General features: G+C 43.4%; 3 protein-coding genes across 6 annotated transcripts in view; 2 read left to right on the top strand and 1 right to left on the bottom strand.

Moving 5' to 3' along the window:
• Positions 1 to 1,370: 1,370 nt before the first annotated feature.
• Positions 1,371 to 8,316, bottom strand: zfyve19 (zinc finger, FYVE domain containing 19). Of its 3 annotated transcripts, XM_042073118.1 has the most exons (12): positions 8,191 to 8,309; positions 7,955 to 7,961; positions 7,697 to 7,818; positions 7,548 to 7,604; positions 7,312 to 7,469; positions 7,075 to 7,217; positions 6,495 to 6,600; positions 5,814 to 6,032; positions 4,860 to 4,936; positions 4,082 to 4,183; positions 3,240 to 3,421; positions 1,371 to 1,957 (listed from the first exon to the last, which is right to left on the bottom strand). In XM_042073118.1, exons 5-12 carry the CDS (start codon positions 7,400 to 7,402, stop codon positions 1,876 to 1,878), a joined length of 1,002 nt encoding a protein of 333 aa, XP_041929052.1. In that variant the 5' UTR covers positions 7,403 to 7,469; positions 7,548 to 7,604; positions 7,697 to 7,818; positions 7,955 to 7,961; positions 8,191 to 8,309; the 3' UTR covers positions 1,371 to 1,875. The 3 variants fall into 3 exon arrangements, with proteins under 3 accessions (XP_041929052.1, XP_041929050.1, XP_041929051.1); XM_042073116.1 differs by having other exon boundaries at positions 7,955 to 8,316; XM_042073117.1 differs by having other exon boundaries at positions 7,548 to 7,601; positions 7,955 to 8,311.
• Positions 8,317 to 8,606: 290 nt separating this feature from the next.
• Positions 8,607 to 16,175, top strand: bub1bb (BUB1 mitotic checkpoint serine/threonine kinase Bb). Its single transcript, XM_042073241.1, has 9 exons — positions 8,607 to 8,964; positions 9,623 to 9,788; positions 10,023 to 10,082; positions 10,180 to 10,324; positions 11,188 to 11,384; positions 11,662 to 11,831; positions 13,914 to 14,098; positions 14,932 to 15,032; positions 15,275 to 16,175. The coding sequence occupies exons 2-9, from the start codon at positions 9,649 to 9,651 to the stop codon at positions 15,630 to 15,632; spliced, it is 1,356 nt and encodes a 451-aa protein (XP_041929175.1). The 5' UTR covers positions 8,607 to 8,964; positions 9,623 to 9,648; the 3' UTR covers positions 15,633 to 16,175.
• A 4,430-nt stretch (positions 16,176 to 20,605) lies between these two features.
• The window catches only part of LOC121693707 (serine/threonine-protein kinase PAK 6), a 30,152-nt gene continuing 23,008 nt past the window's right edge, over positions 20,606 to 27,749 (top strand). Inside the window, exon 1 of one of the 2 annotated variants that reach the window (XM_042073329.1) lies at positions 20,606 to 21,052. In XM_042073329.1, coding sequence (XP_041929263.1) covers positions 20,772 to 21,052 — 281 coding nt within the window. In that variant the 5' untranslated portion in view covers positions 20,606 to 20,771. Of the gene's footprint in view, positions 21,272 to 27,749 lie in introns of both variants that reach the window. The other variant, XM_042073330.1, reaches the window with a different exon arrangement.

A 27,749-nucleotide genomic window follows, 5' to 3' on the forward strand; every position in this document is an offset into this window, starting at 1 on the left:
TCAATAAAAAACATGACGTCTCCCTTTAATGGCATACAGTAACTTCATCTAGCATGAATATGAGTCTAGGCATTCCTTCAGAGTTTATACAATTGCCCACTTCTGATTTCTGTTCAAAGGGAGAAAAAACAATGTAACATTTCCAGTGATTCCAAAACAACTCATAGTCTGTATGTAGTCCAGACATGAGTTGTGCGAAATCTTCATTATAGTCTGATTTCTGATAGTACTCTAAGGTTAAAATGAGTGTTACAATGTTGCTATGCATGTTTCAGTTGTATCCCTTGACAGAATGTGGAATAGAACATTATGTCCAATATTCCAATATGTGGTTTAATGTTCTGCATCTATTCATCTGTGGTATCAAAATTACCATCACCCTTCAGTTTGCTTGTGTAGTAAGTGGCATATTTCCATTAGATTGACTGGACATCACTGATCCACTGGTCTTCCTCCGATCGCTCAGACTGGCAAGCTCCTGAAAGGGTTTGTGTGAAAGGTCTGCAGTACTGTAAACTATGCTAATACAAGCATTACTTGTCACAGTGAGGGTTTCGCTCGGACTAATCAGACAGACGAGAGACATGACGGACTGGCCACACTATTACATGCAGGTGAGTCATCCAAATAAAGGGTTTAAATGCCCAATGCGCACAGTTCAGACAAGCGGCCCAAAAGGGCTCAGAGCTCCCACTGTGATGCCTGCCAACTGAAATCCACTAATCCCATCACGTCACCTGCTCCATCTCCCCGTATCAAAAAACCCCACTGGGAGGTGTGTGTGTGCGTGTGCTTAAGTCTGGGTCAGTTCAGGTATCCCACTACATAAGGGCAGTTTCATAAAATACCACAGCTGAATGTGATGTTCCAAAATAAAAATAAAATAAAATTGTGTTGTTGAGCACTGATAATCCTACAAACATGGATCAGATAGTGCTTGTGTGGACACATGTTAAAGAGATGGTTAGTTAATTCAGTGATGCCTGGCTTAGATCAGCATTATGTTGTTGTCACACACTAGATGATCATAAAAGGACACAAACATGCACACCATATCAGGGAAGTCGATTCATGCTGGAGAAATGTGTATATGCGTGCACTTGTGTGTGTGTGTGTGTGTGTGTGTGTGTGTGTGTGTGTGTGTGTATGTGTGTGTGTGTGTGTGTGTGTGTGTGTATATGTGTGTGTGTGTGTGTGTGTGTGTATATATTTGTTGTGTTTTGCCAAATGAGTCAGTTCTGCCCCAGGCAATAGATGACAGCAGATGGGGCTTCTGAGGTCTCGATAACATGCAAATGCACCCACATGCCTTGGCACTCACACCCATCTTTAACGAATTCCTGTGTTATATCACATGTTCAAGGAGGCAGTTTCGGTGCTTAAGAGTTTATTTCATTGAGGACTGAAATAACATTCAGGAGTGTTATTTGCCCTATCTGGATTTGATACTTACAGTATATGGCTCGTTTTAAAAGGGACACAGACATTTTTACCATTATAACAATTATTATCATTTAAGGCAGTACATGAAATATTGCACAATTAAAATATAAAATGAAAAGCTTTAGAACCCTATTAAGACTGTAGCATGTAGTTAAGGCTCCTACCAAGCTAAAAATCAATGAATAAACTGTCTAGACCAGCTGAAGTGCTACTATGGAATCTACTCTGTTAGACACAACAGTGGCTGTGGTGCAGTGGGCGGCTACAGTACAAAGACTGCTGCCTTTCGCATGACACTGGCAACGGCGTGATTTACAGTCTACAACAAAGTCTATGTGCCAATACCTGAAGTTGACACTTGACTGACTAACAGCTCCAGGTTTCTGAGAATGCTGGTTGATAGTCGCTAATTGCTGCCCAACCCTGTTCTTCTCAAGACTTCCTCTTGGCCTTTTTTGGTGCCGAGTATTTGGATGTGCGATGGTCTTTCCTGTCATATTCATCATGCCCTTCCCTGTTAATGAATGAAAATGGGAGACTGGTGAATTCCACTGATGATTATCAGTGACATATAACACAGACACAGACACATATAATCATTCATAAATATTTAACGACTAAATATAAATGAATGCTTTTACCGCCCCATTGCACAATGCTGTTCTATTGGGCAGTTCAACAACATGTTGTTTAAACAATTCACAACATATCAATATAAAGGATTAGTCAGAATTTAGAAATGAGTGTCCTTTATGTCTTAATCTATCTGACCTCTACACAACTCTAAACGCTACTCTAAGATGTAGGTGACCCATGGCTCCTGAGGTTCCAATGTCGTTTGTTGTTGTTTGTGGGTCACCTGGCTCCATCCATGATCTTTTGTCCCTCTCCTCCAACCAGTGATTACACCACCAGTGCAATATAATTACCAGTGCATGCTGTTATGTTCTAGACCAGTGTGACTATTTTCTAAATGTTTTCAGTCACTTTCTGATTTGCTGATTCCTCCTTGACCTACTTATTGGGACTGCTGCATTAAGTGCTATTAATAGTTCTACATTAAACGCGTTGCATTAACTGCTCTGTTATCACACATTAAGGGAAACCGATTCCAGTCTATGTGAGCAACGCGGTGGGAATTGCTGTAGACACAGGAGAGGAAAAGAAGACGGAGAAGGCAGCTAGCTCTCTGAGACCTGTTCTCAAAGTCTCTGGCCGGGATAGCAAACAAGCTCTGTAGTGATGAAGTAATAGAATTACAAACAATCACAAATAATCACAAACCAACCAACAAAACGTTTTGAACACTAACTGTCAACACTGGTGTTGATCTTTGTATTTGTAGGCTGTGTTCTGCATGGCATGCCTGGACAACACCTACACCAGACAGGTTCAGTCTCTGACATACATTGGATTAGTTAAAACCGCAACTGAATCACATCATTCGTAATATTACAAGATAATGTCAGTTGTTTCAAATGTAGAAACAACCCATGACCGACACACACCTAATTGTTCATTAGGGTATTGATCATGAACTAATCCAGCTGACTACCATGTAAAACTATGCAGTCTGAGTGATTCTGAAACTGGAAACGCTCCAACGTGACTGATTATCAGGGTAAAGTTCTCTCTAAGCTGTAAAATATTCATCAACATTTCTCAGTATAGGACCACTATCTATTAGCTAATCAGATGCAGCTCAAGAGAGATGAATGATAGTAAACATCAGTTGAAACTCAATGCTAATATCTATAACTCCTGTGTGTAGCAGTAATGTAGAAGCAACCATCCACCTGAAACAGTGACTGCAGTATAGGTCCCCATCACAGCCATGGCAACGGATGGTGGCGTCATGGTTACAGATGCAGCACCAGGGCAGCTCATCCTCGTCATCCTCACTGTCTGAGCGCCGAAGAGCAGAGGCAGTCGCAGCTGGCCTGGACTTGGATGAAAGGGCCGGTCCTTGAGCAGGGACCTGCAAGAGGATGTGTGTGTGTTTTAAAACCAGCAGTGGCCATTACAGACTACTTCATCATAAAATTCTACTTTGTCCAGAATAATAATAGCCTGTCACCAATCACATCTTCTGTATGTCACAAAAAACTGTAATCAGTAATATATTGAGTAACTGCATTTTACAGTGGTGTCAGTTTCTAAATACTGGACCGCTAAGATAAAACAAGAGTACTTCTAAGCTTCTTGATTTCTGTACCTTGCAATCATTCATCAAGTTTTACTTTAATGTGTGAAATTCCAATTGGAATGGATGTCCATTAATTGCAATATCAACACTTAGAGACACTACATTAACACACTCAAATAGAACAGCCTCAGAAATGTAAACTATTATAAAGTACTGAACCAGGAAGAGATCTACAAGTCAAATATTGATCATCCATAAAGCAGCCTGGAAACTCAGCCATGAGATCAGTATTTCATGGTCTTGTACAGATGCTTCCAAATTTTGCTTTTTGTCATTTTGTAATAATCTAACTCTGGTAATACAGCAAAACACGAAAACAAACGTAGGATATAATGGCGCCTGACTGATGAAAAGAATAATACACTTGATTTATATACGGTAGTCATCAACAAACAATTCCAACTCCTCTTGAAGTGGGTCCTGTTCAGTCACCTTTGTCTTGCTGGTCTTGGTGCTCTCTATGTTTCGAGGGCCGCTGCGCTCAGGGGGGATGTTGTAACCACTCGCTTCGTCCAGTGCCGCCTCTTCTGAAAGCTGGAAAGAAAACATAATTGAAAAAAACTGTTATGAAACTAGATCTGCAAGTGCAAGATCTGCATTCACTTACACAAGCACATTTGAATACCTTAATTGCCAGGGATGAAAGCAACCCTTTACAAAATTTCACTCCAATGACACTCCAAAAAAAGAGTGAGTCATTGGTACAGCCTTGACCCCCCTTCAAGTATCGTGTTCTTTATTTGCTTAAATGTGAAAGCCAGACGATGTGCAAATTGTTCTCTTCAAGGGGACATTGATGTGCAAATTACGAGGGAACGTTCACAAAGCTGGACAGGGTCAGAGAGAAGTGTTGGTTTCACATTCTTCTTTTTTCTGTTTACGGTCCTTGTTTAGGATGATTGTCAGAGTAAAATACTTAGTGATTGGTCTACTGAGCTTTAATATGCCAGATGTCTCTTTAAACCACATGTAATAATCTCAGATCATGGTCTAATGATTCTACTTACTTCCGTAGAAATAAGAACTAGAAATAGAAATTAAAACTTTGGATTGATGATATCCTGTTCAACTATGCCATCACATGCTGCTGTGGCACAAACACCAAGTTCATGGGTACTTGGGAGACTGGAAACAACCAATGAATATGTGCATCTGTACTGTAAGTTGTTGTGACTACATGTAAATGCGTGGGCACATGTGTATTACCTACCTTCTTCAGTATCCTCTGCATGGCCTCTTCCTCTGTCTCCTCATCACTGTCTGGCTGCTGGAAGTCCTCCTTTGAGACTAGGGTTTAACAGAGCACACAGTTTGATAGAGCACACAACAAAGTGGAAGTGTGGATGACATACACACTGGTCATCTGCCTGGCCAAGCCTGACCAACACAAGCGTGTCAAAACACTGAATCCATTCACAGCCCAGCTGGGAACTGCTGAAAACCCTTATATAAATGGCCTTTCACATAGATGGAACTTCAGGTTTTGAAGATTTAATTTGTATAAAACTTTCGAATTTGTTGAGACACCCTTGGACTAGGATTAAAAGCTGAATTATTATCTCTGTTGGATACACTAATTAAATAATTATAAATTATAAGTTGCATTTATATAGCGCATTTCTCAAACCCAGGGTCGCTTTACATAGTGTAATTACTTTTACTAATGCATTTACAGGGATTTCTCTCAATAGATTGGATTTTCATCTCTTACTTGTGTCTGCATGCAGTATGTATTATTCAGGTTCTTACACTACTGCGATCTATCTGAAAAGCACTTTGCATGCTGCATAACCTTAGAAAAGTGGTCAATAATGCTGCATTTTTCCAGTAACCAGAGTGTGCTGCAGGTACAGTCTAACAACTCCTCTAGAGGATCCGCTCATATTGCTCATTTCTCCTTTAGCGCTCTTGCTCTTCTTCTCTGCCTATACAGTATCTCACAATGAAAAGTGTAGAGTGCAGAGTAGATTTGAAGTTATATGAGCCGACACACACAAATACATACACAGAGACAGAGTGAGAGAGAGAGAGTGAGAGAGAGATAGATAGATAGAGAGAGAGAGTTAGATAGAGAGAGAGAGTGTGAGAGAGTGAGTGAGTAAGTGAGAGAGAGAGAGAGCATATCCCTTGCCCCCTACTGGCAGTGAGGGGTACTAATAAGCACCTTTGTCAGGGTCCTGCCCCTTGAGCTGGGCCAGTCTCTTGGCCATGTGCAGGATCTGCTCCTGGCTCTGCTGGTCCCTCTCCAGCTCCATCATGGCCTCGGCCAGCACGCGGCTCCTCTCCGCCTCCAGCTGTTTGGCCACCTGCTGCACATCTTCCAGGTTCTCGTCCAGTAGCTCATCCTTGGGCTTGTTCAGGTCGTTCAGAACATCTGCACTTGCTGTGGAAAAGGAAAACTATTAAAAAGAGCTGAAGAATAAGAGAAAAACGGTAACCATAGTAATGCACTGAGGCATGGTTAAATACACAGATAAATGTGCTACTGGATGTGACAGTGGATGAATGAATTTGTCAGGAGGACAGTGCACTTGGTTCAAATTGTGCATTTTAAAAACATGCACATATTTCGTAGCATCTCATAGACGTAATTGAAAAAGCCAAATAGCTTTGATATTGACTTTCCACACAGACACATCTGGGATGTAGCTATATAAATGATGGTCTTTACAAAAAAGAAGAAAAAATAATATTACACAAAGTATGCCACTATGTGAAGAAATCGTCTGATGCGAGGACTTTATGGCTGAGTAAGTTTTTATAAACTAAACACAAAGTTCTCAGTCACTTTGTGATTTGTGGTAACATTTCAGCAAGCTCTTGTTCCAAGCCACAAGCATTATACCTTCAGCTGCTGGCTGTTGGCCGTCAATGGCCACTTCCTCAGACAACTGCTTCATGAGGTCATTGGCCTGTTCTGTCTGTGTGCGAGTATCAGGTGGCTGATGCACCTGCACAAGAAAAGACTCAGATGTAGGCTAGCCACCAGAAGAGCCACAGAGGTACTGAGCTGTGATGACTCAGCTGAATTATACAGTCAGTTACGTTATCAGTTCTTGCTGCTGATCCAACAGAAGTAAACTAGCAGTTACCACAGTCTAGCCCCTCCCTAATCTCCCATAACCTCCCATATCAATATGCAATGAACACACAGAAAAAATGGCTGGCAGTGGAATACCCGTGGAATGTAATTTTTTGGATTGTTTTTTACAACCTGAACATAGCCTTCCAAGTTACCATGCCCAAGTGATTATGATAAACAATCACCTTTTTAGTCTAACTGTATCTACAGAGCTGTATTATATGTGAAAAGTATCCCTTACAGCTACTTTAAAACTAAATTGCACTGGATTTGAACAGATCTCTGAAACCAAATGAAATACGGTAAATGTGAGGACACAAACAAAGTTGTTGTATAAGCCTACTGGTGGGGGAGCCTTTGATGATGGTGGTCTGCCCTGTAGAGCAGCAAGGCGATCCTCCATTTCCTCAGAAGAAGGCACCGGCTTCACAGGGGCCCTCAGAGCGGCTAGTCGTGCCTCAATCTCTTTGTCTGATGGTAAAGACTCTATGGAGGATGGACAGTATATACTGAGATAGGTTCACACAGAGGTTAAACATCACATTTTACATAAGGTATGCTGTTAAAATGTTGCCCTCACTTAGTTTAGTGTCCTCTTTCAGCTTCTCAAGCCTCTCCACCAGGGCATGGTCCTCCTTGCTTAAGCCTTTGGTGGGGATATTTCCTACCATGCTGTTTTTACTTTGACCAGGTCTAGTAGGGTGTTGGGCCTGTTTTGCTTCCAGTGCAGCAACCCGCCTGTAAAGACGATAAATTGTCCACCCACAAAGATACTAAGACAAGAAAATCAAGACCAGTGTACAAAAATATGCTTACTTCTTGTAGTTCTCAGGTGGTGACCAATTTGCAGCATCATTTTTGGGGACACCACTGCTGCAAAAAGTAATGCGTCACTGGTTAATAATGCCACATGGCACAAGTAGGCTACTGCATTGCCATATCCTATGCTAAGTCTACTCTACCACCTTGTGAGATTCCCGTGACATTGCTTGCAGACTTTTTGCTGAGTGTTGCCGCAGCGTGGCACCAGAGCGTTGAAGGTGAGACATCCAGAGCAAAATCCCCGTCCACAATTTTTACAGCCTATCTGAAAAATAATAAGTAACAGTGAGGGTTTTCACACTGCCTTAATGGGGTATTATTTCAAACGTATATTACCCACCTATCTAGTGTGCCAGGGACATTTCATAACACATAAAATGAAATGGAGCATGCATGCTTACCTCTTTTCTGAAGAGGGTGAATTTTGAAGCACAGCCATAGCAGCGATTATCCATGTCGATAAATAATGACTCTGATCCAAATAATTGATAATTTAATAACAATGATAGGTTAAGTTATACTACACGTTGAGATATGTTTGCTAACGTTAGGTCTACAGAAATAGCAAACTCTCACATTTCTGTCAGCTGTAAAACTGCCAGACAGGACTTATATCTAACATGACCTGCAGAGATACCTTCAGATGAGATGTACGGCACTTTGTTGAACATGAAATATAATTTGAACAGAGAGATCACTCTGAAGAAGGTGAATACTTCCAACTTATGAGTGCATTACTAATGCCAAAGCAGCACTTCATGTACATCAGGAAAAACACAGGAAGTTTGTCAGGAAATTGGAACACTGGTAAATGTAGTTTTCAGGGAACATATTCTAGTAAATATCTTGTACTGTTTGCAATGTAAAATTGTCTAAGGTTTCTGTCTATATTGATATGCTATCTTGTGCATAAATATGATTTAATCACTCGTCAAATCCTCAGTTGTAAGCAAATAATGAACTATACCCGAAAAGTGTCAAACACGATTTCCCGTCGAACACCATTATGGGCGTGGCCAGAATTGTTGTAGGGAAGTTGCTCAAAATAATACATACATAGAAATTAGGGAATCAAGCAGCCTCTAAGTCTCCATGTCACTAAAACGTCACATATCAATCTGTTTTTAATCATACTTTCAACCAGATATTATCTAAAGTTGCTTTAAATCTAGTGGCTATCCACCAGTGGCTACCGCGATTAGCCAATCAGCTTCGTGAAAAGGGATGGCGGTTTTCGTTTGAATGTGTTGCCTTGTGGGGGTCAGACAGCCAGGCATGAGAAAAGGGAGGAGACAGACTTGGAACAACGTCTTCTAACCACGTTAAAATTGAGCTTTTTTGCTGTTACTGTGATATTTTACATTGTATACGGTTTTCGAGACGAATTCCTTGATCTCTTAGGCGAAACAAGGTAAAACGTGTTTATCTGTGTGGTTGTATATCTATTGTGTTGATATCTATGTTTACAAGTCAGTTTAGATTTGTTTCATTGTGAGGTCTTCAACTGCAGGTAGCTGCTAGCTAGTAGGGATAGCTAGCTAGCCAGCCTGTCAGTGCAACATAGCATAACGTTAATGATGGCTGTTCTCTGGTAACAGTAGATATCATAGATCTGTGGTGGAAATATAGCAATAAGCTTGCTAACAATGTCACTTTGCAAACTCAATTATGTTAGGTTACCTTGATAATGATAATCTTGAGACAGTGGTTTGGGCAAGATCAGGCTTGGCTAACAGGCGAAGGCCTTTGGCCAATGAATGCCAGGATTTCTTTTGAATGTTTGCTGTTTACAGTAGCCTGTCAACCACTTGTTGACAAGTGAACGTCTTCGTGCATATGTATGAGTGTAGGCATAATTTGGATGATACTGAAACAGAATTTAGTTCATGCTGATATTGATCATTTTGCAGTAAAGAGCTATATTAACTTGTTTTAATTTTTTGTGGATTCTCATGCAATTTTCTAATGACAATTATTCTCACAACAATACACTATTTCAGTGGATAAACACATGCTAAATATTATGTATTGACTATTAACTAACTTCATTTGCAATGCCACCTATCCAGTCTGGTCAGCTACCCGCCCCCCTGCAATGGCCGAGGCAGAAGCAGAGTGGGAGCTCTGCAAGGAGAACATCCAGCCGCTGAGGCGAGGCCGCGCCATCTCAACACTGACAGAGGCCCTCAGTCTGCAGCAGGAGGGCAGCTCAGCCATCACACAGCGCACCCAGCAGTAAGAGGCTGCATTTATAAATGGGATGTTTTGGACAGATGCTGGGGAGGGGCAACAGTGCTCTATGCTCTCTGAATGGTGTCATCTACCCCCCCCCCCCTTCATCTTGTGACCCTACATTACTGAATTCTTTGCAAAGCATAGTGATATGGAGGTCGGGTAAATTAAAAAGTGAGAATTTTCTATGTGGTAAAAGTTCATTGAACATAATGTCATACTGTTTTCTGTCTACAGGGCATTTGAATCAGAGCTGCGCATATATGAAGGCGACGATCCACTAGATGTATGGGATAGGTGAGATTCCTTTCGACTGTTTGGTGAAAGAAAATTGTGTATATTGGCTCATTTACCCATTCTATGTCCCTGCAAGTATTAATTGTGTCTCTGACAGGTACATCAAGTGGACAGAACAGACCTTCCCTCAAGGAGGGAAAGAAAGCAACTTCTCTGTGCTTTTGGAAAGAGCAGTCATGAAGTTTACTGAAGAGAAGAAGTACTACAATGATGTCCGTTATGTTGACCTTTGGATTAAGTTTGTAAGTGACAACGCTGTAGCTGACTTTTATTTGATTGATTGGTAGACAGTATGGGCCCTAATGCTGGACAAAGCGCAAAATCGAATTAAAACTAATTTTATATCTAGTTAATGGCAACAACTATCATCAGCAAGATCTTAAGCACTAACATCAGTTAATCAGCTAAAAGTTCTCACACGCCACAAGATTGCTTTGGATCCTGCATGAGACACTTAAGTGCTAACATCAGTTAATCAACTGAAAGCTCTCACATGTCTGCTCATTGACTGACTTTGCCCGGTATTTAAATAAGTGGCAAAACCTGTTTGCAAATTCAATACCTTGAGAGAGATCCTAAGCATGAACAGCGGTGGGTCAGCTAAAAGCTGCCTCATGCCACATGATGTCGTTAGTTCATGCAGGAGAACTTTGCTCATAGAATGCATTTACATGCACTTTATGCTTGGTGGAGTACTCCGAAAGGAACCGGGATACTGTTCCATACACCTTATCCCGGTTTGTCTTGCAAATGTGTGATTGCATTATAAACCGGGACGATGTGTGTTAATAGAACTTTATTGTTGGTAACCGTAATACAAGTATTGATCATGTATACAGGGATATTAATAACCGGGTTTCTCTGTTCATGTAAACACCATATCCTGAGTATGATCAAAATTGGGATAAGCCCCATAACCGGGACACTGAATTGCATGTAAACGCAGTCATAGACTGACCTTGTACTTTGCCCAGCATTTAAATTGGGCCCCTTTGACTCGATATGGACAGATTCAAAAGTGCTCCATCCTGTTGTCAGAATAGGTTTCACTAATCTGAAATCCCTGAGGCATGCTGTTGACTTAAACACTTCTGTCCTTCCTCAGGCGGACAGCTGTTCAGAGCCTTTGGACATCTACCGGTACATGCACGCTCAGGGGATTGGGCTGATGTTGTCTGCGTTCTACATAGCCTGGTCTGAGGAGTATGAGAAGAGGGGAAACTTCCGGAACGCTGACACCACATTGCAGGACGGGCTGAAATGTGGGGCAGAACCTCGAGATCGACTTAAACAGTTCCACAAGTAAGTCCCTAATGAGCTCGTCACTGTCCTCCAGCATAGTTATGCTCTTATGCTTTCTGTATGGAGCAGCTAGCAGTTCTGTTAAAGGTGCGTTCCTTTATAATAAACCACTAAAGCGTTTTGTGAAGTGGGGTAAAATTCAGTGTGTGTGTATTCAAAGACTTCGCCGGTGCACCTTAAAAGCATGTTTTGCTTTTTTGTTTTTTTATCAACCAATTTTTACTCTGCTTTCTCTTATACAGTACCACAAGATAAAGTTGTGTCTGTATGTCCACAGGGCTTTGCAGGCACGTGTGACTCGCCATGTGATGTTGGGAATGGGTCAAGAAAGTGATGACGACACTATGGAGATGGAGGAGCCTAACAGGAAGACACTGGCAGAACTGAAAGCCTTGGGGAAGAAAAAGGCCGTGGCACCAATCAGCAGAGGGAGCAGCATCGTTAACAGTAAGAGAAACCAGGGCCTCCTCATCGTGACCTAATGATGTCTTTACATTAACACTTAAGCGTTTCCCACAGGTCTGAAACCAGTGGCGGTAAAAATTACACTTCAGTGGAGCCGCCACTCTTAAGATTAGCATGAACGAGTATGTCACCTATTTTGTCATCACACTCTTGTCATTAACATTAGTAAACACACTTAGGGTCATTTCTACAGCTCTGAATAAAGCTCTGGCTGGTACATGTGTATATTTAAGCATATTTCATAGAATTGCCATAATTATAAATCTTTCTTTGGTTGCAATACTGTTTTTGAAGCATCAGCGTTATTGATGCTCATTAACCTCTTACCAACCACTTTTAAAAGTGAAAGTTTTTGTTTTTGAGTGCACTTGTGTTAAGATTGTCCGATTTATGGTAAGGCATAAAAAAAAATTCTTGGGTTCCGGTTTCCGACCGACCCTGTCAATTTATGTGCGACCCAAATTTATTTTATGAGCTTGGGGAAGAAATAACACTAAATACATTAAATAAATCCACAAATAAAAGGCGAACTATAATTACATTAATTACCCCTTGCGTTATGTATAGGGATGAGCGTATTCTCTCTTTTACAAAGTAGCCTATGCACAGCTGTTCACGAAGACGATTGTTTTCGTCACTTACCAAGGCAATCGCAATTTTGTCCAAACACCGCAACTTTTTCGCAAATTTGACCAATCATCGTAGTTTCACCGTGAAATTTCACCTACCACAACAGTCCCTCGCGCAGAATATTGAGCCAGATATGGCACACTTACTTCTGCACCTTCTGCATATGACACCAAAGACTGCCCTAACGTGTTCGTTCCTCTACAGTTTTGATGACAATAAATAGAAGGCTAACGTTAATGATCTGCTTACTTGCATCTCTCAACCTGGTGTTGCTAACCTACCTAGGCTATGAAAGTAAGTTAATTAAGGCCTACTTGGTTTACTGACATTTGAGTAGGCTATGCAACCCATTGGCAAAAGTTACCTGGATATGTCCTTTTAGCTTATGTCATGTTTGCTAGCTTGTGGGCTTAGTTTGAGTAGTGCTACCAAAATCATAGAAATTAATAAAATTGCAAGACATTTACCTCTTCTATGATCCAAGAATGATTTCATTCGAGTTGTTTTTTTTTTTTTAACATTTATTTTAACTAATGACATAGAAGACATTCCCAATTGCATCCACATATCGTAATGCACTATGCAAAAAGTGATTTACACTGGTAGCCGAACACAGTAAGATGCAAGCCTTCCAATCCACTCAGAAATGTAATTAGGCTACTCTCACGTCCTTAAAGGGGCAGGCAGTCAATTAGACGTACACCACCAATGTAATGACATTAAACAGAAGTGTAGTCAAATAGTTTAAATCAGTATGAAATTACTAGATACTTACTTGGCTATTAGTAATTATGCAGGCCACAGACTATGAATTATTAAAAAGATATGAACTTAATATGAATTACAAAATATATGAATGTATTGAAACATATGACATGATGCCATCTCTTTAGGTGACTGTCTTTTTTGGACAGTTCTACGAAAGGTTATACTGCTTTGTGAATTACCTCAGTCAATTTTCACTTCCTCCCGCAATTTCTCCTCAAGAAACAGCTAAAAACACTGCAACTTCCATCCAGGCATTTTAGGTCGTAACAGTCTCAAAAAACGACCCATGGCCTCAACTGACAACCAACAGGAACCAAAACTTTTTTTTTTTATGCCTAATGTAAGGGTCATTGGGCATACAGATACATAAACTGAATTTTGATTTATTAAGTGATTGAATTGTTGCATCGGTTGGTCGTTTTGCTAGATTCAGAAGCGGCCTGCAAGCATTGTGGCTCTCGTGTACTCAAGCTTTGTTGGAGTACTATATATTATTTGCATTTGAAGTCCACATCATGTAGTAACATGCAAGTTTCCTGATGGAAGAACATTCCCTATGAGTTCTGTCATGTGGGCTTTGTTTAGTTGTAAATGAACGATACAATCTAGGCAGACCATCATTCTCTTGTCTCTCTCTCTCTCTCGCTCTCTCTCTCTCGTGGTCAGCTCAACCTCGTGGGCTGCAGATGAAGGCCCCCATGGCTCCCGTCAGGAACAGCCGCCTGATGGTGTTCGACGAGAACAAGGGACTGGCCGAGTCTCAGGAGCCCAAGCTGGAGAGCTGGATGGGTCCACCCAGCGCCCGCCACAAGGAGAATGAGCAAAAACCAGACAAGTGGACCAAGGCCAAGGTAGCGCACGCTAGAAAACAAAATGGTCATTTCTGGTCATTTCAACACCATTGTGAATCAGCTTTATTGGCCAAGTTGTGTATACAACAAGAAATTTAACTCTGGTTAAGCTTTGCTCTCAGTGTACATACATAAAGAATTTAAGAAATAGACTAAAAGAGAATATCACATTTTTAAAATAAAAGGAATTACATTTTTAAATATAAGGCGGGGCTTTTAAGCAAATAAGAATATAAATAACAACGAATATGTAGTGGACCGTATTGCACAGTGGTTTCCCTCATGCTCTGTGACTACATGCTACATCAGAGCGACTGCCTGGGGAAAAGGGCTGTCTTTGTGTCGGCTGGTTTTGGCAAACAGTGCCCTGTAGCGCCTACTAGAGGGAAGGAGTTTGAACAGTTTGTGTCCAGGGTGTAACGGGGTCAGCAGAGATGTTTGTTGCCTGTTTCCTGACCCTGGACCGGTACAGGTCATGGATGGAGGGAAGGTCAGCGTCAATGAGCCTCTCTGCAACCCTGATTGTCCATTGCAGTCTGGTCTTGTCCTGTTTGGTGGCTGAACCAAACCAGACGGTGATGGAAGTGCAGAGCTGAATGATGGCTGAGTAGAGCATGATCAGCAGCTCCTGTGGCAGGTTGCACTTCCTGAGCTGTGGCAGGAACTATAACCTCTGCCTTGTGTACAGTGACCAGTGGGAAGTCCACTTTAGGTCCTGAGAAATGGTGGATCCCAGTCGTTTTATTTATTTATTTATTTATTTATTTATTTATTCATTCATTCATTTATTCATTTATTTATTCATTTATTCATTTTCCCTCGACTGTTTGTAGCTGCCCCAGAAGACGAGGGCTGGCCTCCCGGTGGTGATGCCCGCCCCAGCCAAGCCTTCCTTCCAGCCGTTTGTGGAGGAGTGTGAGCAGACTCCGGCTGTGTGAGTGCACATCTTTCTGCTGATTTACTGAATGGGTTTAGCTAAAGCAGCTTGCACACGCACATAGACTTGCTTAAACTCATTTACCAGATCTACTTCATAGGTGTCCCAATACACAGAATTACCCCCTGTCAGCAGATCTGGAGATGGTATTTCTATTAACACTACTAATAGTAGGTGTCGTAATTTGGGATTTATATTTCTGTATTAAAATCTGCTGCTTTTCCCTGTGTTGTGTCCAGGACGCCGTGTAAGATCAACCCGGCGGTGAACTGTGTACTGTCTGCGCGTAAGCCGCACCGCGAGGAGACGCCACTGAAGCGCCTGCAGGACTGGAAGGAGCAGCAGCAGCAGCAGGCCGGAGGGTCTCAGGCCCCCGGCACCAACGGCAAGCCCCGCGAGCAGAGCATGTACTGCAAGGAGCTCCTGTTCAGCGGCGCCTCCGAGTTCTGCTTCGAGGAGCTGCACGCCGAGCGCTACCGCCAAAAGCACGCCCAGAGACTGGTAGCCAGCGGCAGCGGCCAGAGCGCCGCAGCAGCAACATCTGCGGCTTCTGAGAGCTGCTGTGCAGGACAGTCCAGCTCTGGTCCCTCACAGTGAATGGCCTCAGGAAGGGTGTGTGTGCGTGTGCGTGTGCACTTACTGTGTTACAGTAAATGCAACTCATTTTTTTTTTTTTTTTACTTTTGTATGTGATCTTCCTCCTTTATTCCTTCTGTCTCTCTGTGTGTCTAAAAGTGAGCGATGACCGAGATACTGTAAATATAAGCAGCAGGATTAAGTACTCATTTACTTTTTGTACCAACCTTCACACTCCTCCATCTGGCATCAAGCTGCAGTTTGGTGCATAATCAGATACAGGGGCATTTACATATTCAGCTTCACCTTCCCAGCAATGAGTTTGAGATGAGATTGTCCTGAGGTTTCCCAGTTACACAATTACTGTAAATTAAGGGGACATTTCTATACATTGTTTGTACTCTTAAAGAAACATATGCATTGTGAAGAATTCAACAGAAACAAATGCAATTTGAAGAATTAAAAAAAAAAAAGAATTGCACGATTTCCTGAACCACAATATTTCGCTAGTTTTGTATGCCTTCATTCAGATCCCCAAATAAAGCAGTTGTTCAGACACCCAAAGCTCTAACTTGGTTATTTTGTTTCCTAGATGTTAATAATGAAAATGGGGTCCCTTGATTTAACATTGTTTAGTTTTAGCTGTTAATCTCCATTTCAAGAGCTGGAGCAGTGGGTGTGTCTAGTCATTTTTTTACTGACTGTATGATTCAGCAGCTATTCATAAGTGATCGTTTAAATGTCTCGCAAAACATCCTTTACGTTTGCCATCACAGTGTGTGTAAAATAGGGTTTGTCTCAGTGATGAGCTTGAACACTTTATTGGTCGCCTGTATTGATAAAACAATTTCCCTGAGGCAGGAGGCTTTGATTATGATGTGTAGACACAATGTCCACCACTGCTCTGGATTTGTGGCCTGCCTGAGTTTCCTTAGATTGACAGCAGAGGGCGCAAGAGCGGGAAAGAACCGAACAGCCCTGGGTTCATTAGAGCATAGTCCTATGAATGGATACTTATTGTACCTTGGCTACTAATGACATTTGAATCTTTAATTGGATAAGAAGAGGAAGTGTGCTACCCTATTCAATGAATATGCTCCCCAGAGAAGAACAATTTGACCGTTCAGGTCGCGATGCAAGCGGACTTCTGTCAGACGAACACTGGGCAGTTTGGCGTAGGCTATAGGCTAATGCATCCACTTCTGCCCTCATGTCCTAATTAGGTTAATGATATGAAAACTCGGCTTACGGTCTTGCATGGTAAATGCGCAGAGATACGACGCTCTCTCTTGCTTCGCTCTCTAATTCTGACAGCAGCGTTCGACCCTACCGCTCCTCATAAGAGGGTGTTTACTTTGCCAATCTGTTATAACGCCAGGCAGCAGCTTACGCGTTTATTCTGTAGGTGTAAAGTTTATGTGAATCTTTTTTTCCCTTCAACAAATGTCCTCCAAGTAGAATGTTAAACCGTGTGTTGCTGGCGTTGGTGGTGAGAGAAATTGAGTGATTGCAAATCCAGCATCTTAGGCTGCAGAGACCCAGGTGCCGCGCATCTTTGGCTGTTAGCACGTCAAAAGCAGTCTCTTTGGGGTCATTGTGGAGAGGGCTGGCTTGATGGTACCCCTGGGACCTAACCCCACAGCAGATGTGTTTAGCAGCAGGAGAGAGAACTGCATTTCATCCAGTCGTCATTCACGGCTTAAGCTATACGGAGAACTTTAATCAACTGACCTGTCATCACTGAAGAAGTTAATGGTAGGCTATTGTCGGCTTTTTCTCTTCTCTCGACAAGGAGTGAGTACTTACAGGCCTATTTACATTTATTCAATGTTTTGTGAAAATATAGGCTACAAAACCTAAGTTATATTGTTTTTTTGATCACTGTGTGAAGACTATGAAGACAGATCATTTCTCACCTGTAGGCTAAGAGGCAACCAGTAACCGATTCAGATAAATATATCCATAGACAGGAAATCAATAGCACTCTCATTCAATAGGAGTATTGATGTGTGTGTGTGCGTGCTTAACAGGTTTTCATACAGACTTGCCATGGACCATTTCTCTGCTGTCCTGGCTTAGTTTCTTTTGACTTAAATAGACAGAAAGGGTTCCAGTGTTGCTCCTGTCTTTGCCTGTAACATTCTGTCAGTTGTTCTCACTGGGACCAGCAGCCAAAATGACGAAGCCAAAAGCCCATCCATTCATTCTCGCTGAAATATCAGAGCCACTGCAGTAATGGCCAGAGGAGGCTTGGTGGTGCAGTGTAACAGGTCAAAGAGCCACGGGGCCACATCTAGGACAATTTACATGACATTGAAGCTCAAGGTGCATTTTAAGATTCAGGGAGAAAACACAGAATCAGACCCACATACATGTAAAAATCTCATGCTGTATACCTTCATTTTGTATCAACTGATGGAGCGTTGTGTTGGGTTACTTGTGCTGGTAAGGATTTGGCTCCGATCAGACCCCAATCTAGTGATGATCTTGTTCAGATCGGACCTAAAGATGTAAAAATGTCATGTTGTATACATCACTAATGCATCCTGTGACAACTGATAGAGTGTAGCACTTTCCTTATAGCGGCTGTTGCTGGTGAGGACTTGGCATGGCTCTGACCCCGACCTGGTGCTGATCTGGTTCAGGTGTGCCACTGTTCTGGGCAAGGCCGTAGCCGCTTCAGAGTCAGCTGCTTACTTTAGTGGGTTGCCAACCATGGAATCTGGCGTGGATAAAGTGCTATCTGCACTAATTAAGTAAACATAAATGTCATCATGCGTTGGCTGGCTTTACATTAACAGGCCAGTAGCAAACAAGTGCCAGAGGCCAATGTTCTTCAAATGTCTGTGCCACATATTTAGAAATGAATGTCAGTGCCATGCTCTGGAGGAAAGAAACTGTTATTGAATACTTTTGCTTGTTGTTGAACTGCTGTGTGAAGGGATCTCTCTTGGGGATCAAGAGAATTATCTCATTCGGTCAGCTTGCATGATTAACTTTGGGTTTCTCTGTTGACATGCAAAATGCGAATGAAACACTGGCCATTAGGGCTTCCAATTACACTCTTTGGTATTCAGGAGCCCTTTATCCTGGGATGACAAAGCCCATTGTCATGGAATTTCTGCCGCGGAGTCGTCCTTTACAGGGAGTGCGTTGAAGCAACTCTTGGTATAAGGTCAACACACACTCGTGGCTCTGAAAGACTCACTGCTGTGTGTGTCAGAATGAGTGAGTGAGTGTATTTGTGTGAGTTTTATAAACTTACTTATGTGCTTGTGTGAATGTGAGTATGCACACCTATGTTCCTGTGTGTGTGTGTATGTGTGTGTGGGAGAGAGATGTATGTACTATGCTTGTACAGGCATGCAATAGTGTGTGTGAGAGATTATTTCTATGGAAGAACCCAACATGGCTACTCAAGTGTGATATGTATGTCACATGCAAACGAGGCCCCGGGGCCCTCACTGGGCCAGGCCTCCCTCAGCCATCACAGGAGAGAGGGGGGGGGGTGGAGCAGTAGAGGAGTAATCCCATGCAGCAGCATTGAGCCCATTGAGTGCACTCAGCTGAGAGGAAGGGGCAGGGGCAGGCACGTGTGGGGTCATCAATATTAGCCACGGCAAGAAAAGAAGAGGGATAGGGGAGAGATGGTGTGTGCGTGTGTGTGTGTGCGTGTGTGCGTGTGTGTGGGGTGGGTGGGGGTGGGGGGTCACATCTGCCATGCTCCCCCGCCAGCGCAATTTTTTTTTCTATTATTGAAATGCAAATAGGTCGAGGCCGAGGGTTTTTTCTCATGTTCTCGTGTTTGTTTGTTTGTGTGTGTGTGTGTGTGTGTTTATTTTCTTCTCCTTTTGGGTGCATTTGTGTTTGATGGAAGAAGGGGTAAGGATTTGGAGGGAAGCCTGGAGGGAAGTGGTGCGAGCTGCGTGTGAGCTGACACGAAATGAAGAAATGGCTTAGGCTGTCCTTCAACACTTTACCCATGTCCATGTCTGCAAATGAGGAGACAGTGTTTGTCCCCTATACATGCAATCAGAAATACGAAAGACATCTCTCCGGCTGTTGATGAAACATTTATGCGTAAAATATAAGGATTCAACTATTTTTTCACCATTATGTTCTAATGACACACAACATGTATGATTTTATTCATGTTATGAATTAATTATGCATTAAGCCCTATATTATTATATGGCAAAATGTCACACTATCCTGACTAAGTAACTTAGAATAAAGAGAGATAAAAAAGCCAGTCTGATCCTGGACCCTTGTCGTGCATGGATAATACATGAGGAAAAGAGATAGCCAGTAGCTACACCTCATAGAACATACTACCTGCTGTCTCATGTTTCCAGTGCATGTGAAAGGGCTCCTTCCAAACATGATGATGGGGAAGTGTGTGTGTGTTGCAGGCTTGTGCAAAATTCCAGAATTTAATTGAAACTGGCTCTTAAATTCCAATTCAATTCTTGAATTTCACTTGCATTTCAATTGAGGTTGCAAACAGGAAGCAGAATTGCAATTCGAATTGTGCACAACCCTGGTGTGTTGGGGGTTGTGGGTTTGCTGGGGCACAGGTGGATGGTGGGATTTCAGGTGATATAGGGGTGGCCTCTTCTTCTGGAATCCAGCCTATACAGACATGTATAGTACACATGCTGGCTGCTGCTTACAGGGTCTTTGCAAAGACAGCCCACGGGAGAGAGAGAGAGAGAGGGAGAGAAAGGGAGGAGGAGGGGAAAGTGAGAGGGCGAGAGGGAGGGGTGAGAGTGGTAATAGACAGACGTAACGAGAGCGAGTGAGCGAGCGAGTGAGAAAGAGACAGAGGGTTGAGAAAGGGGGAGGCAGTGTGTATGAGAGGGACAGAGAGAGAGCGAGAGAGAGAGAGAGCTATCAGTATGATAGAGAGTGAGCGTGCGCGCAAGAAAGAGAGAGAGACAAAACAAGAAAGATAGAAAGGGAGGGAGAGAGAAAGAGGGAGGGAGGGAGAGAGGGGCAAGGCGGCGAAGCTCTCTGTCAGGCTAGGATAAACCCAATCAAACCTGGATGCTAGCACACCTCCAGCATGGCTCACTCCCTTCCGTCAGCTGCCCAGTCGCCTTGCCAGGAGCCGGCCCCCACGCGGGGGCTACTAGCGGGCAGCTGCCGTAGCGGGCGTGGATGTGGAAGCATGCCGTGCCGATCCCCCCCAACCAGAAGCCTCTGAGATGGCCGAGCGCGGAGCGTCTGCCTGGAGGGAGCTACGCATCAGGCTTTCCCGGGCAAGCGGCAGCCTGCAGTCCGCCCAAGCCTCTGCCTCCACCACCTCCTCCTCCACCTCCTCCGCCTGGGCTGCTGCTGCTGCTGCTGCCACCTCAGACTCACACTCAGCCTCCACTGCTGCTGCTGCTGCTGCTGCCTCTGCCTGAAAGCACAGCCCAGCCAGCCTTCCTCATCTGCGAGTGAGTGTGTGTGTGTGTGTGTGGTGTGTGTGTGTGTGTGTGAGTCTTCAAGAGTCTGTGTGTGTATGCACACATTCGCTCGCAAAAAGAAAGCCTCTTCCTCCCATAGGAGAGGCTTGCTCTCTCTTGCGCTCGCTCCCCCGTTCGCCCCCGACACCACCACCTCCTCCATCTCCACCTCCTCCTTCTCTTTCTCCTCCTCGCGGCTCTCAGCACAAGGTAAGGAGGCCTGTGTTTTTTTGTCTGCTAATTTATCCTGCTAGACCCCCCTCCGCTCTCCTCCTCCCGGGAACAAAAGATATTGAGCCAGTGCGGTGGGGGTTGGAGAGGACAGAAGGAGTGCGTGTGTGTGTGTGCGTGTGTGTGTGAGGAGGGTCTATAGTAAAAAGAGAAAGAAGGCTGAGCTTCATTGATGAGTAGCGGGTAGTGTACCGAGGCAGAAGGCATACAGAGGTGACGGGGGTGTGCTAGCAGCGTTGCATCGTGGGGGCTTGACAGAGGAGTGAATGCGCAAAGCTCAGGTGCTAATGAAAGGAAGGGGCTTTAGATGGAGGCAGTTGAGCTTCAGGGGGCAGCGGCAGTAGTGGTAGTGGGGGTGGAGAGGCAGCTAGCAGATTCTGGTAGATTGTCGGGGTTCTCCTTCACCTACTCATCTTTCTGACTCCTATTCCCCCACCCCCTCTGTCTCTTTCTTTTTCTCTCCTCCTGTCTGTGTTTGACTGTGTCTGTCTATCCTTACCTTCCATTGCATGGAGGCGGTCCAAGCAGCCGGCCTGTAGCCAAGGCCAGTGCGTTTGGGATGCCGAGGCACATAAAGCATACACTGACACAGCTTTGCAGATTCAGCCTCTGGGAACTGGGGCAGCTAGCACTGTCATTGAGTATTTGCCGTCATCTTATGCGTGTGTGTACTGTATGTGTGTGTGTGTGTGTGTGTGTGTGTGTATGTGTGTGAAGATGAGTGTGAGTGTACGTGTGAGAGAGTGAGAGCGCTTGGCAGAGCCGATCTTATCAGACGTGCACTGAACTGAACCGGAGCCAGAATTATCCAGATGCTCTGGAAGTGTGCCGCTGAAGGTGGAGGAAAAGTGACTCACTTGAAGCAGGCCGACACGCAAGGTTCTTCAGGGCGAAAACACTTTTCCCTGCCCCTTTGTACTCTTCTCTTTGTGAATGTGTGTGTGTGTGTGTGTGTGTATGTTCACGCAAGTTTTCGCTTATCGGTAAAGCAGAGTGCACCTTTGGGTAACACTACACAAAGTGCTGTGTTGTCAATGCAAGCCTACAGCAGAGGTTATGCTAGTGCAAAAGTCTTTTCTTATTCCAAGTAACCAAAATGTGTGCTTAGAGATGATAATATGTTACTGGAGCACAATACCCAGCACAATACCCAGAAGTACAAAGAGCCTAATAGTCTGTTCCTTTTTAAAACATATCAGGTAAATCATAATATTGACACTAACATATATATATATATATATCTTGTCAGTTTTCCTTATGAATGCTCTTTCAGAATGTGTGCCATACTTAAGGCAACCCAGAGAACCACCTGTCTGCACCACTCTGGTAATGACATGTTACAGAGACTGCAGAAACCAGCCATTAGCATGCATGTTGACCTGTTGGACTGTTCAGTGTAAGCTGATGACAGTGACTGCTCCGCACAGGGACACTTACTGCATCCAGTAGTTCAATACATGCAGACGCAAGGTCTCTGCTGGGAATGTCAAACATGTAGTTTGTCTGCGTGTGGCGCGCGTGTTAGCTGCTAATTCGGTCCACTGTGGTCTGTGACAGACATTTGAATTCGGTCCACTGGGGTCTGTGACAGACATTTGACACTAGCGGTGCAGCTAATGGACTTGTACTGAAATAAACCCCCTTCTCTCCACACGTTCATTAGCTCAGATTAATTGATTGAAGAGGTTACTACTTCGTAATCAGGAAACTACGGTAATCACCTATGAAGAGGAGTGGGGTTGGGGTGAGGGGTGGGTGGGGGTCATGTTTGAACAGACACCTTTAAAGCATCAGTTGCGAGGATTTAGAAGTCATTGTAAAACATAGGCCATATTGTGTGACATTAGGTATTATGCATATGAGTCTAACTGATTAGCATGGTGCATGAGTGTCAACATTAGTGTTTTATCATGTTTTACATAGTGGCTGTGGTTCGGTTTAAGGGTAAAATTAGTGTGAGTGTGTACTTCCAAGATAAGTATATGACATACATACAGGTGTGTAGGACCAGAATTTGGTCTTCTTAACAAAAGGATCTCCTTCTGTTCTGCATACTGTATATCTTCGCTAAAACTGTCAGAATTTGGGGGATATTTCACCCCATTGATATCCTGTCAAAATTGGTTTAAGCGTTTAACAGTTTTTAAATGGCTTTATTTACAGTTTTTCTCGATCGTTTTGATACCTGTGTCAACTCTGACATCACATTCTCAAAACAGTTAACACCTGTGTCTGAACAAAAGCACTCTGGACAAAATGACACATTTTGCTTGCAAAAGGCTGTTACTCTCTCAAAACACTTAAAACATGCAGCAAAAGCAAATCTTGCCTTCAAACACTACAACTTGTTGCCAATTCAAAAACACTCTTTAATCAATCATTACACACTGGGCAACAAAATGCGAAATCTAGTTCTCAAAATGAGCATTTTTGCTATGTCTGTTTCATTACTTTCTCATTTTTCTGGTATCAGAAAAAAACTCTGAAAAGACAAAATGTACTGAATAAAACAAATGATTCATTCCTCCCAAGATGTAACTGTCATTGACATGTAAGACATACAGCAAACACCTAGCAAGATACTGTACATTTCATTGAATTACAACTTTCATCGAAATAGACATACAGTAAAGACCTTTTGTACTGTTTTCTCCACCAAATAGGCAATACAGTACTTTGTCTAAATGTGCATTAGATTCATACTTGCAAATAGCAACACAGAACAGACATCTCTTATGTAGAATGAATGATTGCTGATTGAAGAATTGTGCAAAGGAGTTTCACACAGGTGTATCAGAAATTCAGACTTATGCAAGGAATCTATACCACCTGTGAAAAGATGTTTTCCTTTTGTTTAGCATGGGAAAACCAATAGAGTTTGGGGCTTTTGAATGACACCTGTGTTAACTGTTTTGCAAAAGGGTGTGAGAAATGTGTGAACCCAAAGAAAATGTGTGAACACATTCGCAAGAGATGACTTCTGCTGTGCAAAGAAAGTAGTCATGAAGACCAAGTGGGTTCTAGTTTACTTAAGCAGGTAAAAGCAATCGAGAAAAACTGTAATCAGTGTTCAGGTTTCTTCAATTCTTCAGGCTGGCTGTATATTTTCATATTTGTTTCTCAGATTTCACGTCCTGTTTGTGTAGGAGATGACATGACTGTGTCAGACACACACAGATTGAAGAGGGTGACAGAGACAGTCAAACAAGGAGAAAATGGACACATGTTATAGTTCAACTAGTGGCATATGGCAGCGTGGAGGATAGAGTGGGGGCAATATGCACACAAGGGAAACATCACAGACATGTACACACACACACACACACACACACACACACACACACACACACACACACATACACATACACACACACACACACACACACACACACACACACACACACGCACACACTCGATACCCCTGTGTCTTGTTGCCCTCAGAGCATCCTCAGTCTTCACGGTCTAGTTACCCTGCCTTAGCCACAAAGATGCCACTGTCACCCCAATGACAAATGACACATCTTGTCACAGGGCAGCAGACCCAGTGAAACGCGCATGGACACACACACACACACACACACACACACACACACACACACACACACACACACACACAGCTGTTTGAGTCAGAAGTCCCATGTGTCACCTCAAACAAGGAGGTATGTGGGGATAGAGGGAGAAAGAACGCATGGAGAAAGGAGAAACAGATGATGAAAGAATGGAGAGAAAAGAGAGAATGGGAGACCTGGACATTCAGAGACAAAGAGAGAGAGAACATTCACCATGTAGCCATAATCAAACCGGGAGTGGTGGTAACCTGCATTAACAGCTTACAGGGGCTAAGCGCCACCAAATGTGAAACATTTTTGGATTAACCAGTGTCAAAACAGACAGGGGGAACTAAAAATAGGGCAGTGTCTGGTAAAGTTGGGCTTCACTGGACATTGTACAGTGATGGGGTGACCACTGGAGAGAGGGAGAGAGAGTGAGTGAGTTAGTTAGTGTGTGAGTGAGTGAGTGAATGAGTGAACAAGCGAGCACATTAGTGAGTGTGAGTGAGTGACAGTATGTGAGTATGTAGGAGAGTGAGTGTGTGTGAGAGAAAGGGAATGACTGAGCCTTTGAGCAGGAGAATGAGCGAATGACTGAGTGTGTGAGAGTGAGAGAGTATGTGAATGGCTGAGTGTGTGAGAGAGTGAGAGAGTATGTGAATTGCTGAGTGTGTGAGAGAGAGAGAGTATGTGAATGGCTGAGTGTGTGAGAGAGTATGTGAATGGCTGAGTGTGTGAGAGAGTGAGAGTAAGTGAAGGGCGGAGTGAGAGAGTGGGAGATGGTTCTCTAAAGGGGCCGGTGTAGTAAAGCTCTGGAGGAAGCCTCATCACATCAATAAATTAGGCCCCTGAGAGGCCATTTGGCCTGTCTGATTGGACCGGGCAGATGATACCTCTTCATCTGCCCATAGAGAACGAGTTTGGGGAGTTTAGCTGAGGGGGATATGATGTTGAGGCGAAGAGGCATCTTTAATTAAAATAATTTCAGCACAGGAGCACAGAAATAAACTTTCTCCTATGGGCATTATGACTTCTCCCACCCCGCATGGCACTGACCTCAGTTCAGTCTGTCACTAGCTCTTTTATAAATAATACAAATATGAGCAAAGTGTGGAGTAAAGCCCTCCCAGCAGTGCATGCGTGGAGGCTGTGTGTTTGCCGGGTGTAAGCGGCTGTGATTGGCCCTGAAGGCGTGCCAGCGTTGCCCGTCTCCTGCAGGAGATTAGGTCCTCAGCACAGCACAACAACACCGCTTCTCTGTCCTGCTTTGGGGATGGACACATTTGTTGTAGCCCATCTTTTTCTTGTGCTTGTTTGCCTGGTATCTGTGTCAGTGTGATCTAGGTGCAGGGATGTTTGCAGTTGTAGTTTTGTTGTCCTTTTTTTTATCAAATCAGCTTCCAGATAAAAAAAATTGTCGGTTTGAGGTTGCCACTCCAGCTGTCCTTGTTTTGTGCAAGGAAACAACATTGTCCCCATGAAAGAAAACAACATGCAAACACAGAGGGAGAGTGACACACACCACACCACACACACAAATGCACACAATAAACGAGTAAGAGAGATGACGACATCAGCAGCCAGTAAAAGCCCTGCTGACAGACTGTTCTTTCTTTCTTCTTCCCCCCTTTCTTTCATTTGTTCTTTCCTCTTTATTTCTGTCTTTTGGCCTGGCTTACTTTGTATCATTTTTTTTCTTCTATCCTCTGAATTTGTTTTTCTTCTTTCTACCTGCCTCTCTTGCTTTCTGTCCATCTTTCTTTTTTTCAGTCTTTGTTTTTCTCTGTCTTTTTGGGCTTTTCTGCCCCGGCCCACGTCTCTGTAAACACAACAGAGAGGAGGGCCTGTGTTAGTGTGTGTGTGTGTGTGTGTGTGTGTGTGTGTGTGTGTTCCTACCCTCATCGTCTGCCCTTGAACATCAGACAGCTGTGCCGAGTGTGTCGGAGTAAAAGTTACTCGCTGTACACTGCCTCACCTGAGGCGATTCCTTTCATTAAGATGGCAAGAGATCTCCTGAGAAAGGGAAGAAAGAAATGTCTCTGAAAGGCTAGAGGATGAGAGCATGGGCTGGGATAAGGGGGAGGGGTGATGGGGAGGGAGAGAGAGAGCGAGGGATTCAGAAGGGCATCAAGGATGATGCTGCGCCCTCTGAATTTTTTTTTGCTTATTTAACAGAATGACACATCTGACAGGGCAAGATGAGATGGCAATAACTGCGCCCGAACAAAATGGGGTGGAAGAGTGAGTCTCGGGCCGCCTCAGCGCAAGCACAAAACACATTGATGTCAGATGGGTCATTTCTCCACCACACAACAAAACGCGTTCACTTGGCAAGCCCATAGAGCTAAACCAGGAGGTTTTAAATACAGCCAAGAGGATGATCTGCAGCAGATGACACCAATCTGATCCTTCAGGTCTACCAGGCAGGTTTTAATGGGATTGGAGTACTGTATGTTAGTCAGGATGGAATTGTTCAACTTCTGATATTCTGCAGGAAATGGGCTCAACGTCTTATGATGACGCTATGCGTCAGGAAGTGTGACTTCCTCACCTCAGTAACCTTCATCATAACACTGCTCAGCTTTTTGACTGCACTTGCATTCATGGGATGGATTCTCAAATAAGATGGTGCATCTCCAATTAACATTTTAGTCCAATGCAGAATTTAGTGCTCTCAGTAATGTCTCCTCTTCTAGTAAACCAGCTATCGATTTCACGGGCAGATCAGCAACAACACCACATACAATAGGATCTTATGGTGTTTACAGTACTTGTTCCTTGTGATTTTGTACCATGTAACGTTTCTGTACCAAGAATTTTTTACACAGATAAATATGTAGTACATACCGTATGTGTGTAGATGTAACCATCATAGGAAATAGGACTGCTGTTTAAGTGTATCACCC

This window comes from Alosa sapidissima, chromosome 19, assembly GCF_018492685.1.
Source record: "Alosa sapidissima isolate fAloSap1 chromosome 19, fAloSap1.pri, whole genome shotgun sequence".
NCBI lineage: Eukaryota > Metazoa > Chordata > Actinopteri > Clupeiformes > Clupeidae > Alosa > Alosa sapidissima.